General features: G+C 39.6%; 1 protein-coding gene across 14 annotated transcripts in view; it reads left to right on the forward strand.

The window, feature by feature from the left end:
- Positions 1 to 22,054, forward strand: part of LOC129726429 (ubiquitin-conjugating enzyme E2 Q2) — a 57,245-nt gene that overhangs the window by 16,895 nt on the left and 18,296 nt on the right. The window contains exons 1-3 of one of the 14 annotated variants that reach the window (XR_008728341.1): positions 869 to 1,064; positions 1,123 to 2,432; positions 14,784 to 19,768. The exons of 10 other annotated variants lie outside the window; for them this stretch is intronic. Coding sequence is in view for 2 of the 4 variants with exons in the window: in XM_055683098.1 (XP_055539073.1) it covers positions 1,215 to 2,546 (1,332 nt within the window). In the remaining 2 variants the exon portion in view is untranslated. Of the gene's footprint in view, positions 1 to 868; positions 1,065 to 1,122; positions 3,107 to 14,466; positions 19,769 to 22,054 lie in introns of those variants that run through there. 3 more of the 14 variants (XM_055683099.1, XM_055683098.1, XR_008728340.1) reach the window with 3 other exon arrangements.

Genomic DNA, 22,054 nt, shown 5'->3' on the forward strand with positions numbered 1-22,054 from the left:
AGAATCAGTGTTTTGTAGAGTGCAAGTTTAGTACGGATTTGCAGACTGCGGGACCTTAGCTGGTTACGTAATCCGTAAAAGGCTCTGTTTGCGGCTGCTATCCGCCTCTTTATCTCACGGCTACTCCGCCATTGAACCTGACGAAAACGAAGACGTACAATAATATTGGTTCGTGACTGTTTTACCATGTTCAAGGGAGTCTATAGCTCAGGCCTTGCGAATTCCAAAAAATACTGGCTAACACTTTACCAAGAGCAATTCTCGCTGAAACCGTCCAACTGGTGACATGAGGTCTTTTAAAAAGGATATTTTTATGTGTAAATGATCGAAAGTAGCGAAAAAATGAGAAAACCACTTCGGTTAGTTCATATTGATGGACCTCTCGGGCGCAAATCAGTTAAACGGTTTTTACAAAAATTGATTTTTGGGCAATTCATGACCTTTTTATTGATTTATTTCTCTTAAATTTGTCATTGAACCCCCTGCAACCAACACATCGTTTTCAAGAGGAATGATAGAGCTTTCATTTGAAGTAGAAACAAATTGGCCGCCATCTTGGATTTCGCCGCTATCTTGGATTTCATCAGAAAAACGTGTTTTTGAGCAAGTTCGCAACCACCGATTTTAAATTTGAAATCACCATTGGAAAGCCGAGAAAAAATGTTTTAAGATGCATCCAAAACATTAGGTGAGCATTGAGGTTATCTTGTCATTCTGGTCACTGTCATCGGAGCTGGGTGGTTCTGTGTGCACCTCCTCATAGCGCATCACACATGCAGAAAGAGACGTCATCATGACAGTTTAGCGGAAAGAGCGAGAGAGAAATGATAGATACGTTAGCGTATCTGCTGACTTGCAGAAATAGAAATTGAGCGAACTCGATAGCGTTAAGAGCTAATTTCTGACGATCCTAAAATTATGAATCCAAAAATCCTAAAATTATTATTTTAAAAATTTAATTCGGTGAAGGAATTTACTTATAGTAGTTATCAATAAAAACCTAAATATTAATGCAGTGAAAAACTTATTTAACGGAAATAAGTGTATACGGCAGAGTGGTTACGGTGAGAAGCGAGGTAAACTGAATTTATTGTATTTCTTACAAATTAATTTAATATTCAGATAGTAATTCACGTGGCAACAACTATCGACGGAATAAACGACATAAATAAAGCGCGATACGCAAGCAACAATTTTTTAATTCGTTTTACACGATGTCGACCAAGTCCGGATCTAAATCCTCTGCCCCCAATAAAGGAAATTGCTCAGCTACTCAATCTATATGCACGCGTAATGAAAGAACTCTCAGCTCTAAAGCGGAGGCTTCAAATAAAGAACTCCTTCTCAACCCCAACTCAAATATTTCTAATCGAAAAACTCCCTCGATCAAAAGTACCCGTTCTAAATCTTCCCGTGCGAGCTCACTAAAAGTCGGTCAGAGTTGTCGGTCCTGTTATTGCGCAGACAATAGTCGTATGGTACAGTGTGACGACTATGATAAGTGGCATCACTTTAATTGCGTTGGTGTTGATAGTCAGATCGAGATGGTCCCGTGGCAGTGTGTTGAGTGCGAGAAAGGGGCAGACCGAAACCGTAAATTCGATAAACAACCCGGAACGGCAAATGTAGCAAACGCTAGCAGCGTATCGAAACAATGCGCTTCATCTGAGAGCAAAAGGGATCACCAAAAATTGGGTCGAGACACGATTAAATCGACAGATTCACTGTCAGTATCGTCCAGACGATCATCTATAAGGACTATACAACGTTTAGAATTGCAACTTCAGAAACTCGAAGCTGAGCAGACACTTCTAGATGAGAAGAAGAACCTGATTGAACAACAATTCAGTGTCCTTGAGGAGTTGGCAAGTTTGAATGAAGAAGAAGCAGAAGAAGTTGAATCAAAAAATGATTCCAAGGTTCAATATTGGTTGAATAGAAAGAGCGATGCATGCCGGAATTGTGCTTCGTGTGAAGAGTTTGTGAATGAGGAACAGTCAGAAAACAGCAGTGATTCTTCTTCAGAAGAAGAGCAGGAACAACAAACAGTGCACGATTTACCCCACCTTAATCCAAATAAGCGCTCTACGCCAAGGAGAAAGCACGTCATCGAGCGGGGAACGATTGCAACCAGCAACCAGTTCAATTGTAGCCTGTCACGTAATCAACTCGCCGCGCGCCAAATTGTTGCTAAAGATTTGCCTATCTTTACAGGCAATCCTGAGGATTGGCCACTTTTCTTCTCAACCTATAAAAGCACGACACGGATGTGTGGTTACACGAATGATGAAAACATGATTAGACTGAGAAGTTGCCTGAAGGGTGAAGCCTTTACAGCAGTACGAAGCTATCTGCTTTATCCATCAACGGTGCCGAGAGCGATGGACGCTCTCAAACTTAGGTTCGGTCAGCCTCAATTCATAATACATTCGGTACGAGATAAAGTTCTAGCAATGCCGACGCTGAAAGCTGACTCGATTGACAAAACCATCGATTTCGCATGTCCCTTAAGCTGGAAGTACAAAGTCAGCAGAACAAAGAGTTAATAGCATGAAAATTCAGTGCTCATTCGATGCTCATTTAATGCCATATCGCCGAGTTTAATGCTCCATCATTTCTTTGAAAAATGCATTTGTTTGCTAGCTTAAGAAAATAGCTAGCAGACAATATACGAAAATAGCATTTTTAGTCACAAAACAGTTCTATAACGGCCAAAAACATTCAATGCTCATTTAATGCTCTTGAAAAACCCTGATTTTCATGATAATTTTATTGATTTTGTGTAAAATTTTCAATGATATGATAATAATATGATAGTACATAAATAGCTTCAATTTTTCCTCTGAAAACAATCAGAATCCTTTTAATACGATTAGATACCAATCAAATGCTTCCATATGCGAGCAGTTTCAATAACTTAAGTGCATTTTTCATTAAATATATTTTTTTCAAAAATATTGTTCTGCTAGTTTAAGAAAAAAGTTACCAGAACAATGTCCATTTTTAGGCAATAAACTGTTGGAGAATGGTTATAATAATTTGATGCTCATTAAATGCTCTTGAAAAAACCTGATTTTCATGATAATTTCATTGATTTTGTATAATTTTTTCAATAATATTATAATAATATGATAATAAATGAATAGCTTCAATTTTTTTAGACATTTCCCTCTGAAACAATCAGAATCCTTTTGATACGATTAGATACCAATTAAATGCTTCGATATGCGAGCAGTTTCAATAACTTGGGTGCATTTTTCATTATAAAATTTTTTTTCAAAAATATTGTTCTGCTAGCTTAAGAAAAAAGTTAGCAGAACATTGGCCAGAAACAGCATTTTTAAGCAATAAACTGTTTTAGAATGGTCATAATAATTTGATGCTCATTAGATGCTCTTGAAAAAAACTGATTCAAATGATAATTTCATTGGTTTTGTATAAATTTTTCAATAATATTATAATAATATGATAATACATGAATAGCTTCAATTTTTTCCAACATTTTTCTCTGAAAACAATCAGAATTCTTTTGATACGATAAGATACCAATTAAATACTTCGATATGTGAACAGTTCCAAAAACTTGGGTGCATTTTTCAATCAATAATTTTTTTAAAAATATTGTTCTGCTAGCTTAAGAAAAAAGTTAGCAGAACAATGGCCAGAAACAGCATTTTCAAGCAATAAACTGTTGAAGAATGGTCATAATAATTTAATGCTCATTAAATGCTCTTGAAAAAACCTGATTTTCATGATAATTTCATTGATTTTGTATAAATTTTTCAATAATATTATAATAATATGATAACACATGAATAGCTTCAATTTTTTCAAACATTTTTCTCTGAAAACAATTAGAATCCTTTTGATACGATTAGATACCAATTGAATGCTCCGATATGCGAGCAGTTCCAAAAACTTGGGTGCATTTTTCAATCAATAATTTTTTTTTTTTAAATATTGTTCTGCTAGCTTAAGAAAAAAGTTACCAGAACAATGGCCAGAAACAGCATTTTCAAGCAATAAACTGTTGAAGAATGGTCATAATAATTCAATGCTCATTGAATGCTCTTGAAAAAACCTGATTTTCATGATAATTTCATTGATTTTGTATATTTTTTTCAATAATATTATAATAATATGATAATACATGAATAGCTTCAATTTTTTCAGACATTATCCTCTGAAAACAATCAGAATCTTATGATACGATTAGATACCAATTAAATGCTTCGATATGCGAGCAGTTTCAATAACTTGGGTGCATTTTTCATTTAATAATTTTTTTTTTCAAAAATATTGTTTGACTAGCTTAAGAAAAAAGTTAGCAGAACAATAGCCAGAAACAGCATTTTCAAGCAATAAACTGTTTTAGAATGGTCATAATAATTTGATGCTCATTAAATGCTCTTGAAAAAACCTGATTTTCATGATAATTTCATTGATTTTGTATAAATTTTTCAATAATATTATAATAATATGATAACACATGAATAGCTTCAATTTTTTCAAACATTTTTCTCTGAAAACAATTAGAATCCTTTTGATACGATTAGATACCAATTGAATGCTTCGATATGCGAGCAGTTTCAATAACTTGTGTGCATTTTTCATTAAATTTTTTTTTTCAAAAATATTGTTCTGCTGGCTTAAGAAAACAGTTAGCAGAACAATGGCCAGAAACAGCATTTTCAAGCAATAAACTGTTGAAGAATGGTCTTATTAATTTAATGCTCATTAAATGCTCTTGAAAAAACCTGATTTTCATGATAATTTCATTGATTTTGTATAAATTTTTCAATAATATTATAATAATATGATAATACATGAATAGCTTCACTTTTTACAAACATTTTTCTCTGAAAACAATCAGAATCCTTTTGATACGATTAGATACCAATTAAATGCTTCCATATACGAGCAGTTTCAATAACTTAAAAAATTGAATTAAAATTAAATTTAAAAAATTTAATTTTATTTATTGAGATTTGTTTGCTTTCTCAGGACTTAGGGATTTAAACCTAGGACTTAGGGATTTAAACCTACTTGTCAAATAAAGGATATAAACTTACAACTAACTTAATTCAAAACTTATTGACTATAAAGAGAGCTCATCGTAGCAATTGAGGATTGCAACGATTTTTGTCGAAAATTGTTAATAATTTTATTTGACATAGCTTCATGTTTCAACACCAGTAAGTCTATGTTATTCGAATGTACCAAACCATGGAGGACGCTCCAAAATCATTTTCAAAATTTTATTCTGAATCCTTTGAAGCGTTTTCTTCCTTGTTGAACAGCAACTTGACCAGATCGGTACAGCATAAAGCATTGCTGGTCTAAAAATTTGTTTGTAAATCAAAAGATTGTTCTTCAAACAAAGTTTAGAATTCCTGTTAATGAAAGGATATAAACATCTTGTATATTTGATGCACTTGACTTGTATACTCTCAATGTGCTCTTTGAAAATAAGTTTTCTATCGTAAATTAGTCACAAGTACTTAACCTTATCAGACCAACTTAAAATAACCCCATTCATCTTTACAACGGAAAGAAGCCCTAGTCTTATTGGGAGAGATTTTCCACTTTTGCAATTAGGAAGAAAAAATGTCTGAACCAGACGCGTCGCCTGGCTGATTTCGTCACATGTGCACCAAACATTCATTTAAGTTCTCTCCTTGAATGAAAGAAAAAAATCAAACCAAAGTATACGATGCTTCAAATTGAAGGGTTTCGCTAGTACGCTTACTTGTTTTTATAGTTTATCATATTTCGATAATTGCATATACCCGGATATTGGGGAATAGGGTACCTGTGCAGTGCACATGTTATACAGGTGGACCCGACGCCACTGGTCTAAACTTTTCTGCAATCGACTGCATATGACACGAAGACTTTTTCCTTTTACGGAAATGCTTGTGTAATCGCAGAACAATGACTTTGTGCATCCTGGAGGTGATTCTGGAAGATCTGAAGTAAACATGTTGTACAGGACTGGGCCCACGATTGAACCTTGAGGCACACCTGCTCTGACAGGAAATCTATCAGATTTTGAATTCTGGTAGACAACCTGTTGAGTTCGATCAGTTAGATAATTTTTCAAAACTTTGATCATAAAAATTGGTAAATTGAAAGTTGACAATTTTGCAATCAAACACTAGCGAATGCTTTTTCTATGTCTAAAAGAGCAGCTCCAGTGGAATAACCTTCAGATTGTTTAGCTCGTACTATATTGGTAACTCTGAGCAATTGATGAGCAGTGGAATGTCCATGGCGAAATCCAAACGGTTCATCTGCAAAAATTGAATTTTCATTGATGCGTGTTTTCGTCCTGTTAAGAATAATTCTCTCAACCAGTTTACTTATCGTAGAAAGCAAACTAATTGGTCGATAACTTGAAACCTCAGCTGGATTCTTATCCGGCTTTAAAATTGGAGTTATTTTTGTATTTTTCCATAATTTGGGAAAATATGCAATTTTGAAGCTGCAATTGAAAATTTTTACTAAAAATTCTATTGTGTTCTCAGGGAGATGTTTGATAATATGTTAAAGATTCCATCGTCACCAGGTGCTTCCATATTTTTCAAATTTTTAATAGTTGATTTAATCTCATTCAAGTTAGTTTCAATTATTTCTGTAGGTAAAAAATTCTGAGAAGAAATTAAATCAAATTGACGTGTGATTTCATTTTCAATTGAACTCACGAAATTCATATTTGAATTACGAACACCCTCAAACTACTGAGCAAGTCTTTGAGCCATTGGATACAAGAAACGTTCACCGTCTTTTAAAAGAGGAATAGGCTTTGAAGGTTTCTTAAGAATCTTCGACAGCTTCCAAAAGGGTTTTGAATATGGTTTCAATTTTTCAACTTTAGTCTCAAAATTTCGATTTTTAGAAGACTAACTCTATGTTTAATTTCATTCATTAAATCTGTACAAATAGTTTTGAAAACAGGGTCACGAGAACGTTGATGTTGACGTCTGCGGACATTTTTCAAACGAATTAGAAGTTGAAGATTTTAGTCAATTATTGGTGAATCAAATTTCGCGTGAGCCTTTGGAACAGAATAATTCCTGGCATCAATAATTGCACATTTTATTGCTTCCAAAGTGGAATCAATATTCACTTCGTTTTGTAAATCCAGCTCATTATTGAAATTACTCTCAATATGAGTTTTATATCTTTCCTAATTAGCCTTGTGATAATTAAAAACAGAGCTCATAGAGTTTAAAACTAATTCATGTGATACAGAAAAAGCAGTGATGGCATAAACTCGTGCAAAGTTGAACTGAGTAACACTTTTCAAGATTTGAATCCAACATGAATCTGCTTCCTCTCGATAGTCTGAGTTTTTTTGCACCGCACACTCTGATCGGTTGAGTTTAAATGCGTGCAAAGCATACAGTGCACGATGTATCCAACGATACAGGCGATGATGTGACGCGATGAATTTTGTTTTTAGATCGTATTTATGCTTTCAAATGACAAATTTCATCGCAATTCGATTTTTATGCAATTGTTGTTATGCAGGATTCAAACTCAAATCTAACTCAAGTGTAATGCATTGTTAGTAGGGTTTACGTGCAAACCGAAAATAAATGTGCAAGCAAGTTTTAAAACTCACTTGGATACGAGTGCAAAATCACACTGCCTCTGAGAAAAAGTTATTGGAAGATTGTCAGAACCGAAATCAGCATGTGTGATCAACTCACATACATGACTTTGATCTGTTAGTACTAAATCGATTGTTGATGGATTTTTTCAATGTATTTTTGCCTTCTGCCGCGTTTTGTTTACCTTCCATATTATCGGTCATTTTCGAATTACCTACATTAGGTGAAATAGTGTTCGAACCTGTTACCTGTGCATACGTTAAACGGGTATGCAAAAGTGTAAAAAAATGGGCCGTACAGCGGTGCAGCTTGGAGAATTTTGTTTTGATTGGGAAATTGAATTTTGTTTACCTTGCCTTGCCTTAACAATTGCTAGACGGACTGGGCATTAAAAAAAAATTGACATATGGTTGCCGTTACAATTCGCACAGCGAAAATTTTTACTCTCTTTCACAGGACATGTGTCCTTTTTGTGAGAAGAGTCTCCACAAATGAGGCATTTTTGGTCCAAGTTACAGATTTTTGAACCATGGCCATAACGTTGGCAAATTCGCAATTGGGCTTTTCTCATCCCCCAAACTTTCTATATAACTCCCACTTTACCTGAACATTATAGATGGCATGTGGTTTGTCAAAAATTTCAAATTGTTAACCTCAGTGCGGTTAGCAAAGCAAAGCCTGGGTGCTACATTCCGATTCGGAATTTGACATTCTGTTTACTATACACAGACTTCGCAGCCGACTGTTTTAGTGTACAGGATAATTGCGGGACTAGCGCTACGATCCTACAGACACTAACAGTCTCTCCCAAACCGAGACTCGAACTTACGACGACTGGTTTGTTAGGCCAGCATCGTACGTCGAGACTATCTGGGAGATAAGTGCGGGTAAAATGCATTAAATAACTAACAAGGGAAATTCCAGCTCTCTGACTTTTCTCGTCTCGTGATTTTCGTTTTATTAGATATGCCAATTAATTCTGTTTGGGTAAGTTTGATGATCGGTGGTTAAGCGGTGATGATGATCTCATCAACGGTGTGATCGTTGGTGAGACCTTTCAAGACAACCTCGACCGGCTTGGCGTTCTTGATGTCATAAGTTAAAAATTTGTATATCTTATCAGTTTTATACTAACTAAACAAGACGTTTATGGCCTTTAATTGACTCAGCTAATAAGCATTCGCCGCTAATAAGCATAAGCAGTTGATGAAACAAGTGACCAAATAGTACCCAACAAATCACAAAAAGGGACCAACAGTTGTTAGAAAATAGCCAGAGAAGTTATTGTTATTGAAAAGGATACGAAATAAGGGATTGGGCGATCTACATGGAAAGATCAATCTTCAGGATCGATTCAGCTGAGCGGTCCCAGGATCGATCCATCTAAAAAAATCGGATCTGCAGGATCTATCTCTGTTGAATCGATGTTTCAAAGCACTTTTTTTGAGGCGTCATTTTTTTTAATTGAGTTAGGTATTAACACTAGTGTACGTGAGAATGAATTATCTATCATTCATGAAGAATAGAAATCATTTAAATAGTTCATAATGATATTGCCTATTACAGAAGACGAGGCGAGCAACTCGCCTCACCTCCAGTCACTGACGGACGAGTAAAATGTTGTATTAGAGAATGCGAGTGAAACATGTTTGGTGACAGCTGAGTCGAACAGTTTCGCAGACCAGCTACTTGTCCAAAATCCAGCCATCTGCAATATCAAAATTGGTCAGGCGAGTAACTCGTCGCTCGCCTCGTTTTCTGTAATAAGCCCCAGTTACAAAAAATCCCTAGAACATTGAAAACCGATGACTGGAAATCATGTTTTTGGAGATTGGTTCGATCTGGTTGTACTCCGATTATTTCATTACTGCTAGTGCATCACCAGTTGCACTATGGGCAGAAATGGAATGGACTATATGGAGGCATTATGATGTCATAATCGCACGCAACCATTCAAAAGCCGATAAGACAACATTAGAAATGGTACACGATACTTGACAATCACTCAATATTGCATAAAAAAAGCTCTGGACACTGAAAAATAATTTTTTTAAAAGATCGAAAAAAAAAACAAATCAAAAAATAAACGATCATTCCGCGTCGAACACTCGACAGAAACGGACGTGCAAAGTGGTCGTTCTATTACAATCCGGTCCGTGTGTACGAATAGCCAAACAAAAGAGTGTATTATTCGCGCTAAAGGCCAACTAGATTGTGAGTTGTGTCGCTACGTTCTGTACCCGGCTCGCAACTTTGGCTGTATTGGTGCAAAATACCAGCTGCAGTTTTGATCTGTGCACAGTGAATAGATCTTTCTAATTCAAGGCCATCATTTGACAGTCGAGTCGTGTCGCTGTGCTGAGTGATCTCACACCCGGCTCACTGCTGGTGGCTGTATTGGTGCTGCTGTACTGGTGCTGCTGGCTGCTTTGGGTGCAGCTTCAAACGATCGGACAACCACTGCTGGAAGGAAGAAGTAAATAGGTACGTGTTTTTGTCGGCGCTAGTGCGCTAGTGCGCTACATTTAGCGCGATGGATATAGATCCCTCGCCTCCCGTGCCACCATCCCCGAACCCCCTTGACCCTGACCCTTCTGTTATCCCCTCCCCTGTTCATTCTCCAGTCCCCCCTCGCCCCAGGCTTTACCCGGACGGATCTCAACAGGGCAGCTATACTGTTTGTTTTCGTCCAAAGGCAGGAGTGAATTCAAAGCGATTAAACATACTGCAAATTTCTAAAGACCTGACGAAGGGGTACAAGGCCGTGACCGAAATTTCCAAGGTCCGACCTAACAAGCTCCGTGTCGTGGTCAGTGATCTGGCACAGGCCAATGCTATCGCTTGCTCTGAGCTCTTCACACGCGAGTATCGCGTTAACATACCCACACGAGACGTGGAGATCGACGGTGTCATAACGGATTCGAGTCTGTCTGTCGAGTGTATCCTAAAAAGCGCAACCGGTTGCTTCAAAAATACCGAAACACAGGCGAAGATTTTGGATTGTAAGCAATTGCGGTCCATGTCTCTCGTCGGCGGTAAAAAAGTTTACACTCCGTCAGACTCGTTTCGTGTTACGTTTGCCGGATCTGCACTCCCTAGCTACGTCTCAATCGACCGGGTTCGTCTGCCTGTGCGATTGTATGTACCCCGTGTTATGAATTGCACCAATTGAAAGCAGTTAGGCCACACAGCCGCCTACTGCTGCAATAAGGCACGATGTAGCACGATGTGGGGAGACTCATGCGGAAGATTTTTGCAGTGTTAATGCTGAAAAATGTATTCACTGTGGGGAAAACCAGCATGAGCTCTCCACATGCCCGGTGTACATGCAGCGCAGAAATAAAATCAAGCGGTCACTTAAGGAGCGTTCAAAGCGTTCTTATGCTGAGATGCTGAAGAAGACCGTGACCACTTCTACCATAACATCGAACCCCTTTGATCTGTTGTCCTCTGATGAAACCGATTCTGACGATTCATCAGCGGGAACATCTTATGCCAATCCTGGGGAGTCTAGGAAGAGGAAAAATGTTTCTTCTCCTAAACTTCCCCGTAAAGGTCCTAAGATTTCCCAAAGTGTAATGAAAAGTACGAACAAACCAAACAGTGCTGCGGAAAAACCGAAGCAAACTCCTCCTGGGCTTGCAAATTTAAAGTCCCAGAAGGAGTTCCCAGCACTGCCAGGAACATCTAAAACCCCAGTTGTTCCTTTTGCACATCAAGTTATGAAACAAACTCTGGATTAGTGAAATTTTCTGACATTGTGGACTGGATTTTTGAAAATTTCAATGTACCCGATCCAATTAAAATTTTTCTTACAGCATTCCTCCCAACAGTTAGATCATTTTTGAAGCAGTTGACTGCCCAATGGCCCCTCCTTGCAGCGATTGTATCCTTCGATGCCTAATTCAACTGCGTATATGAAGGATTCTATCTCTGTCTTACAGTGGAATTGTAGAAGTATTTTACCAAAAATTGATTCGTTTAAAGTTTTGATAAATAAAAACAAATGCGATGCATTTTTCCTTTGTGAAACTTGGCTTACTTCAAATATTGATCTCAACTTCCATTATTTTAATATTATTCGCCTTGATCGAGATACCCCATATGGAGGAGTACTTTTAGGGATTAAAAAGTGCTATTCTTTCTATCGTATTAACCTCCCCTCGATTTCAGGCATCGAAGTTGTCGCATGTCAAATGACAATACAAGGTAAAGAGCTTTGTATTGCCTCAATATATATTCCTCCCAGAGCACAGGTTCGGCAACGGCTGCTCTTTGATTTAATAGAACTTCTTCCCTCGCCACGTTTGATTTTGGGAGACTTCAACTCTCATGGTGTGGTTTGGGGTTCCCCTTACAATGATAACCGCTCCTCTTTAATTTATAACCTTTGCGATGACTTCGACATGACTATTTTAAACAACGGTGAAATGACACGTATCCCGAAACCTCCAGCGCGCCCAAGCGCTCTGGATCTATCCTTATGTTCGACGTCGCTACGGTTGGATTGCACATGGAAGGTAATCCTCGATCCTCCACGGTAGCGACCATCTGCCTATTCTTATTTCAATTACAAACGGGTCAACTCGCATGCGACCAATTGACATTCCGTATGACCTCACACGGAATGTCGATTGGAAGTTATACGAGAAAATGATTTCAAAAGCGGTCGAGTCGATTCAACATCACCCACCACTTGAAGAATACAACCTCCTCGCGGGCTTAATCCTCGACGCCGCGTTGCAAGCCCAAACGAAGAAATATCCCGGCGTAACGATCAAAGAGCGGCCTCCAACTCCGTGGTGGGACAAAGAGTGCTCCGATGTCTACACGCAAAGATCCGACGCTTTTTTGGCCTTCCAGAAGGGAGGTTTACCCGACGACTATATACGGTATTCGGAGCTTAATACCAAGCTTAAAAGCCTGGCTAAAGCAAAGAAACGCGGATATTGGCGTCGGTTCGTGAACAAGACGTCGAGGGAGACATCGATGAGCACTCTTTGGAACACAGCCCGAAGAATGCGGAATCGCGTAACGGTCAACGAAAGCGAGGAGTCTTCAAGTAGGTGGATATTTGATTTTGCCAGGAAAGTATGTCCGGACTCTGTTCCTGAGCAAAACATTGTTCGCGATGCGTCTCCGGGCCACGACGCGATAGAATCACCTTTTACGATGGCAGAATTTTCAGTTGCCCTTCTGTCCTGTAACAATAACGCGCCTGGGTTAGATAGAATCAAATTCAACTTGTTGAAGAATCTACCCGGCAATACCAAGAGGCGCTTGTTGAACTTGTTAAATAAGTTCCTGGAGCAAAACATTGTACCGCAGGATTGGAGGCAAGTGAAGGTGATCGCCATCCAAAAACCAGGGAAACCAGCTTCTGATCACAACTCTTATAGGCCGATTGCAATGCTATCCTGTATCCGGAAATTGATGGAAAAAATGATACTCCGTCGTTTAGACCATTGGGTCGAATCAAATGGTCTACTATCAGATGCTCAATTTGGCTTCCGCCGTGCCAAAGGGACGAGTGATTGTCTTGCGTTGCTTTCAACAGATATTCAGCTGGCGTATGCTCGCAAAGAACAAATGGCGTCTGCGTTCTTGGACATTAAGGGGGCTTTTGATTCCGTTTCTATTGACATTCTTTCGGGTAAACTTCACCGACAAGGATTTTCTCCAATTTTGAACAATTTTTTGCACAATTTGTTGTCCGAAAAGCACATGCATTTTACGCACGGTGATTTGGCAACTTTTCGCATTAGCTACATGGGTCTTCCCCAGGGCTCATGTTTAAGCCCCCACTGGCTTCGGTATCTTCAATAACAATTTAAACGTCTCCCATAAGCTCGATAATCCTGCTTCTGTTTACGTCGCAGAATTAGCTGCAATTCAGTACACCCTAGGGATTATCGAAAAAATGCCCACGGACCATTATTTCATCTTTACGGACAGTCTCAGTTCCATTGAGGCTCTCCGATCGATGAAAGATGTTAAGCACTCTCCGTATTTCCTGGGAAAAATACGGGAACATCTGAGTGCTTTATCCGAAAAATCTACTCAGATTACCTTAGCGTGGGTACCTTCTCACTGCTCGATACCGGGTAATGAGAAAGCGGACTCTTTGGCTAAGGTGGGCGCAACAAACGGTGATATTTATGAAAGACCAATTGCCTTTAATGATTTTTTTGCATTTGTACGTCAGAATACGATCATCAGTTGTCAAAATTCTTGGACCAAGGGGGAACTGGGAAGGTGGTTACATTCATTTAATGAGCGTTAAATTATTATGACCATTCTCACTTTTTTCTTAAGCCAGCAGAACTAAATTTTTGAAAAAAAAAAAAATTATTGAAAAATGCACCCAAGTTATTGAAAATGCATATCGAAGCATTTAATTGGTATCTAATCGTATCAAAAGAATTCTGATTGTTTTTAGAGAAATATGTTTGAAAAAATTGAAGCTATTCATGTATTATCATATTATTATAATATTATTGAAAAATTTATACAAAATCAATGAAATTATCATGAAAATCAGGTTTTTTCAAGAGCATTTAATGAGCATTAAATTATTATGACCATTCTTCAACAGTTTATTGCTTGAAAATGCTGTTTCCGGCCATTGTTCTGCTAACTGTTTCCTTAAGCCAGCAGAACAATATTTTTGAAAAAAAAAAAAATATTTAATGAAAAATGCACCCAAGTTATTGAAACTGCTCGCATATCGAAGCATTTAATTGGTATCTAATCGTATCAAAAGGATTCTGATTGTTTTCAGAGGAAAATGTTTGAAAAAATTGAAGCTATTCATGTATTATCATATTATTATAATATTATTGAAAAATTTATACAAAATCAATGAAATTATCATGAAAATCAGGTTTTTTTTAAGAGCATTTAATGAGCATTGAATGTTTTTGACCGTTATAGATCTTTTTTGTGACTAAAAATGTTATTTTCGTATATTGTCTGCTAGCTATTTTCTTAAGCTAGCAAACAAATGCATTTTTCAAAGAAATGATGGAGCATTAAATTCGGCGATATGGCATTAAATGAGCATCGAATGAGCACTAAATTTTCATGCTAATCATTCTTTGTTCTGCTGACTTTGTACTTCCAGCTTAAGGGACATCGATTTCGCACTAACCGTGCAAAACTTTGTAGCAACAATTGACGCTTGCGGTCGGAAGGAGTATAGGCGAGATGTTTCATTGTTAAGCGATCTTGTGGGGAAGCTCCCCACCTCAATGAAGTTAGAGTGGGCGAGATATATGAAAGGTTTACGAAAGGTGAATCTGGCAGATTTTAGTGAATGGCTATACAACATCGCCGAAGACGCCTGCTTGGTCTCGGAGCCGAGAAAAATTCAGGAGACCCTATGTCATGACACGCGTAAGAAAACAAAACCCTTCATTAACACACATGCTGAACAGCCTAGTTTGCGTAACGAAGATTTACCTGGACCGAGTAAAATTACGCATAAGACGATCGGCGAGCAAAAGAAACCTACGATGAGATTATGTATTGTCTGCAAAGGTAACTGTGCACTTTTAATAAAATGTAAGCGTTTTTTGGATCTTTCTTACGATGGAAAGTGGGCAACTATACGCGAGGCCAGAGTCTGCCGCAAATGTCTGAAGCAGCATAAGGGAGGGTGTATGTCGAAGGAATGCGGCATAAATTCAACAGCTAATAATGAACAAGCAAACGAAGCACAGGCGTGCAACACTCATCAGGGAGGATCCAGTGCCATCCTCTTTCGCTATGTTCCGGTTGTAGTATACGGTGATGGTAACAGTGTACATTGTTATGCATTCTTGGACGACGGATCCTCGTTAACGCTAATGGACCAAGACCTAGCTGAGGAGCTGAATCTTTCAGGAGAGCCCAATCCGCTATGTCTCAAATGGACAGGAGGTACACACCGTTCGGAAAACAACTCACATAAGGTAGCGTTGGATATTTCTGGTCTTAAGGGTAAGCGTTTTCACTTTGAGAATGTTCGAACAGTTAGTGAGCTTCAGCTATCATCTCAATCACTCAATGTTAAACAGCTTCAATCTGAATACCGTCATCTTAGAGGTGTCCCTGCGCAATCGTACCGAGACGTCCGCCCACGCCTGCTAATCGGCGTTCAGCATGCCTACGCGACACTCGTGCGAAAAAGCCGAGAAAGGAGGGTTGGTCAACCTATTGCAATAAACACCAATCTTGGATGGACTATATATGGTGGAGCCTCAAACGGTCAATCGATGAGCATGCTACACTACGCATATCATGTCAAACAATGCAATCAGATGATGTCGATAAGATCAACGACAATATGGAACGTGCGTTAAAAGATTTTTTTGCTATTGAGAGCTTAGGTGTTACTTCCTCTAATAAGGAAATCCGCTCTCAAGATGATGAACGGGCCATTCAGCTTCTACATGATCTCACTCAGTTCAATGGAAAGAGATACGAAACAGGTTTATTGTGGAGAAACAATAATGTAAAATTGCCGGACAGCAAACCAATGGCTTTAAAGCGAATGTATAGCATGCAACGGCGCATGGAAAAGGACCCAGACTTGGCGCGAATTCTGGACGAAAAGCTGGCGGATTATCTAAATAAGGGCTATATACGCAAACTTACCACCGCGGAGCTGGAGGAAAACCACAGACGTGTTTGGTACTTACCTGTATTTCCAGTGACTAATCCAAATAAACCAGGCAAGGTTAGGCTTGTCTGGGATGCGGCTGCTGTGGTGAATGGTGTCTCGTTAAATTCATCTCTACTTGCTGGTCCTGATTTGTTAACTTCGCTAGTTTCTGTCCAACAAGTTCCGCGAGCATCGTTTCGCAATATGCGGTGACATTCGCGAAATGTTCCACCAAGTTAAAATTCGTAATGAAGACCAGCACAGTCAGCGCTTCTTATGGTGGGACAGCGAAAAAACTCAATACCTATGCGATGCAGGTGATGACGTTTGGGGCATGCTGCTTACCCGCGAGCGCGCAATTTATAAAGAACCTGAACGCAGAGCGTTTCAGTGAAGATCTGCCAGCCGCTGCGAAAACGATAGTACAATGTACGTACGTTGATGATATGTTGTGTAGTGAGGAAACGGAAGAAAAGGTCATCGAATTGGCGAAATCAGTCCGATTTATCCACGAGCAAGGCGGCTTCGAAATCCGTAATTGGACATCAAATTCGAGGTCAGTTCTGGCTGCACTTAAGAGTGAGACGTGTTTATCAAAAAACCTCGATCTATCATCTAGTCTGGCAACTGAAAAGGTTTTAGGCCTCTGGTGGTGTACCGATTCAGATTGCTTCACCTTTAGAATAAATTGGAGCAGATTAGGAGAAGATCTACTAAAGGCAAAGCGGCGTCGCGGGAAAAGGGAGGTTCTGCGAACTATGATGTCTATATATGACCCGCTAGGTCTTGCAGCACATTATCTCATGTATCTCAAAATGCTTTTCCAAGAGATCTGGCGATCTGGTGCTAGTTGGGACGACGAGATCAATCAGCAATGCCTTGAAAAATGGCAGACATGGCCTAAGCTTCTACCCGAAATAGAGAATTTAAAGATTCCACGATGCTACAGACTCCGAACGTCAGCTGGTCAAGAAACGGAAATTCAGTTGCATACATTCGTCGATGCCGGTGAGAATGGTATGACAGCCGCTGTATATCTTCGCTATGCAGAAAAAGGGAAGGTCGAATGCTCACTTGTTGGCGCGAGAACCCGCGTAGCACCGCTCAAATATCTCACCATCCCAAGACTGGAGCTTCAGGCGGCGGTAATTGGGGCAAGACTAGCCCACCTTATCAGTGAAGGATTAACCATTAGCATCACAAAATATGTATATTGGTCAGATTCAAGGAACGCGCTTTCGTGGATAAAAGCTGATCACCGTAGATACAGACAGTTTGTGGCTACACGTGTAAGTGAAATTCTGGATTTGACTAACGTTTCTGATTGGAACTGGGTTCCTACGAAGTGTAACGTGGCGGATGAGGAAACAAAATGGAGAAGTCGTCTAGTACTAACGAGTGACAGCAAATGATATAAAGGACCTGACTTTCTCTATCAACGCGAGGAAGAATGGCCAGTGACACCGGACAAAATGGTTGAACCTATGGATGAACTACGAGCGAATATTCACGGGCACACCGAGACTCAGAGGATGGCAGTTCCGATTAACAACTTTCAAAGTCTGAGAGGTATGGTCCGAGCAACTGCACTCGCCATTCGGTTTCTGAGGAACGCACGTCCGAAATGCTTCACTCGAATTAGTGGTGGTCTAACCAGTGAAGAAATCCGCAATGCTGAGGTTTTCCATTTCCATGCTGCGCAACAGGACGCCTTCCGAGAAGAGCTTTCTGTTCTAATGAAAAACGATCCCAGGCTATTACTTCCCAAACGAAGCCCGCTTTATAAACTTAATCCCTTTGTCGATGAGCATGGATTGATTCGTATGCGAGGCAGAACCGGACTGTGCGAGTTTCTGCCTCGGGATGCTGTAAATCCCATAATACTTCCTCGAGAACATCCTGTCACACACCTTGTTGTCAAAAGCTACCACGAAAAGTTTCACCATCGAAATCATGAATCGGTCATTAATGAGATCCGACAGAGATTCTGCATCAGTCGATTACGCAGAGTATATGCGAAAATAAGATTCGATTGCCTACACTGCAAGCTGCGAGATGCTCGCCCACGCCCTCCACAAATGGCTGATCTGCCTCGCTGTCGTTTAGCAGCGTTCGTTCGTCCGTTCACTCACACCGGGGTAGATTACTTTGGTCCCATGGAAGTTGCAATAGGGAGGAGGGTTGAGAAGAGATGGGGAGTTCTTTTTACATGCCTTTTTATCCGTGCTGTTCATATTGAAGTAGCTAGCTCACTTACCACAAACTCTTGCATTATGGCAATAAGAAATTTCATTGCACGCCGAGGAACTCCAGCCATATTCTATAGTGACCGGGGAACAAACTTTATTGGTTCGGACCGTGAACTGAAGCAGGCATTAGAAAAGGTTGATCAACATAAAATGGCCCAAGAGTTTGTGTCCTCGGAGACATCCTGGCGCTTCAATCCTCCAGCAGCTCCCCATATGGGAGGGAGCTGGGAGCGACTTATACAGTCTGTCAAGCGAACTTTATCTGAGCTACACCTGTCTCCCCGCCCAAGTGATGAAGGGCTCAGAAACGCGTTGATCGAAGTAGAGGGTATCTTGAATGCCCGACCACTCACTCACGTACCCATAGAAGACGAAGCCAGTCCAGCTCTCACTCCAAACCATTGGCTTCTGGGAAGCTCAGATGGGGCCAAGCCATGGTCACTTCTCGATGAGAACTCTATTGCTTTGAGACGTGGTTGGCATTTGTCCCAAAAATTCGCAAACCAATTTTGGACCAGATGGCTTCGAGAATACCTTCCAGAAATTACCAGGCGCTCGAAATGGCATCGAAGGGTTCGGCCAATCGCTGAAGGAGACATCGTTCTAATCGTCGATCCAAACTCCCCAAGGAATTGCTGGCCAAAGGGGCGGGTCATTGGTACAGTGAATCGCGATGGACAGGTACGGACTGTGACCATTAAAACGTCAACTGGTATATACGAGAGACCAGCTGTGAAGGTGGCAGTGCTTGACATAGAGCATGAGACAAAATTAGCTGACTCAGAGGCGGAGTCAGCGAACTAGGGGGGAGTGTCATCGGAGCTGGGTGGTTCTGTGTGCACCTCCTCATAGCGCATCACACATGCAGAAAGAGACGTCATCATGACAGTTTAGCGGAAAGAGCGAGAGAGAAATGATAGATACGTCAGCGTATCTGCTGACTTGCAGAAATAGAAATTGAGCGAACTCGATAGCGTTAAGAGCTAATTTCTGACGATCCTAAAATTATAAATCCAAAAATCCTAAAATTAATATTTCAAAAATTTAATAATTAATAAAAACCTAAATATTAATGCAGTGAAAAACTTATTTAACGGAAATAAGTGTATACGGCAGAGTGGTTACGGTGAGCGAGGTAAACTGAATTTATTGTATTTCTTACAAATTAATTTAATATTCAGATAGTAATTCACGTGGCAACAACTATCGACGGAATAAACGACACACAGAGACGGAAAAGATAATCGAAGCACTAAAACGTAAGAATATTGTAAACTAGTTAAAACCTAACCCTAAATTAAAACTTATACGTACAGGAAATAAAAACGGATCATACTTCGCACGAATAAACTGGCCGTTAAATATTCGGAAAGCAACCTTCTTTCATCTATGTTTTGTTGCAGCGCGATACGCAAGCAACAGGTCACTTTTCAAAATCGACCTTCAAACAATACAACGCATGACGTGCGGCCAATATCAAATCATGCTGAGCCTGTGGTGTGTGTTTGTAGTGTAGTGTATATTAGGGGCCATCCATGTTCCACGTGAACATATTTTCAAGAATTTTGTTACCAATCACCCTTCCCCTCCCCCTCAACTTCTCATATAAATTCTCAAAATTTTGTGTGGACCGTGGACATCACACAGACCCCCCTCCCCAGAGTTGTCCACGTGGAATGTGGATGGCCCAATGCCTGTGTGACTTTGGGTCTGTTCACAAATTACGTAAAGCAAAAAATCATATCTTTGACCCCTTTTCACTGCATTCACATTGTTTATTTCTTCACTCCCTCGCACCTCCTTGAGTGTAACGTAATTTGTGATTAAGCTTCTCTACGTTTTTCTTTTGCTAGAACAAAGTTTAGTTCCCTGTACGGAGGACAGTTTTCGCGTGTTTAGTAATTAAACAAATTAATGTTAGATGTAGTTTCAGCTACTGTTATATACTGTTGTTTTTAGGCATTAGACTACTATCAACAAACTTAGGTATGATATACCAAGGTATAGTATGAATCAAGTATATCCAGAATAATCTGGAGAAGATTTGCGTATGCCAGCGTAAATAAAATAAGCGTAGAATCATCACTTTTTTGATCCCTAGCAAATTCTTATCGACGAAAAGGGTACGTTTGCTACCTAACGAAATTCAGCTAATTGATTAAAGGCTTTTCCAAAATATAACGGTGTGTGGTACACTTACTACCTGTGAACTAGAAATACTGACTGTCCACATCATACGCACACTACAGGCTCAGTATATTGCGTTGATTTGATATTGGACGCGCGACATGCGTTGAACTGTTTGAAGCTCGATTTTGAAAAGTGACCAGAATGACAAGATAACCTCAATGCTCACCTAATATTTTGAATGTATCGGAAAGCATTTTTTCTCAGCTTTCCAATGGTGATGTCAAATTTAGAATCGGTGGTTACGAACTTGCTCAAAAACACGTTTTTCTGATGAAATCCAAGATGGCGGCGAGATCCAAGATGGTGGCCAATTTTTTTCTACTTCAAATGAAAGCTCTATCATTCCTCTTGAAAACGATGTATTGGTTGCCGGGGGTTCAAAGACAAATTCAAGAGACATAAATCAATTAAAAGGACAAGAACTGCTCAAAAATCAATTTTTATAAAAACCGTTCACCGATTTGTGCCCGAGGGATCCATCAACATGAACTAACCAAAGTGGTTTTCTAATTTTTTCGCTACTTTCAATAATTTAGACATAAAAATATCTTTTTTGAAAGACCTCATGTCACCAGTGGGACGGTTTCAGCGAGAATTGCTCCAACTGATTGTAATGTTTTTGGATGCTTCGGATGACTTTCAACAGGCAAAAGCCACTCTGCCGAATGCCGATTGGACTCGAAAGTGTAGTTGTGGATTAGGGATGTAACGGATATCCGCATCCGCATTCGCAAATGCGGAACATCCGCATGAAAATTGACATCCGCATCAACATCTGCATCCGTAATCACATATCCGCATATCACATCCGTAACATCCCTGTATGTGGATCCAAGTTTCGCTGCTAAAAATTCTTCCTGCATAATCAGTGTCAGATTCCCCGTCGAAAGTTTGATATGTTGGTCTTTTTGATCAATTGTTAAAAAACGCGGCACTCATCACTGGAACAGTTTCTTCATGTTTAAATATTCATGATGTTTGTCTTTTGTGGCTGGCCCCAATAACTTCACACCTTTTTTTTATTTTCATGTACTTAGTTCACCTTTAATGGAGGAATTGCTGAGCAGATCCTCGTCTTGCTAAACTGTCCCCATATTCGTTTCCTACGATTCCGCAGTGCAGCCTGACTGTCTGAAAAGACTCCGATTTTGGCAAGTCAATAGTTTTGCTTAGACAAATTGTGGCACAGATGTATATTGCGTATACCTCTGCTTGAAAGACGGTTGACCACTTGCCCAGAGATCTAATTTTTGAGCCATTCGTTTAGAAACGAAATTAAAAACGGATGATGCCCGATGGAAGACTCGGCCCTCTATTGTTTTACATCGAGCGATCTGTGGAACGTTCATGTTTGG

The sequence above is a fragment of the Wyeomyia smithii genome, chromosome 3 (genome assembly GCF_029784165.1).
Source record: "Wyeomyia smithii strain HCP4-BCI-WySm-NY-G18 chromosome 3, ASM2978416v1, whole genome shotgun sequence".
NCBI lineage: Eukaryota > Metazoa > Arthropoda > Insecta > Diptera > Culicidae > Wyeomyia > Wyeomyia smithii.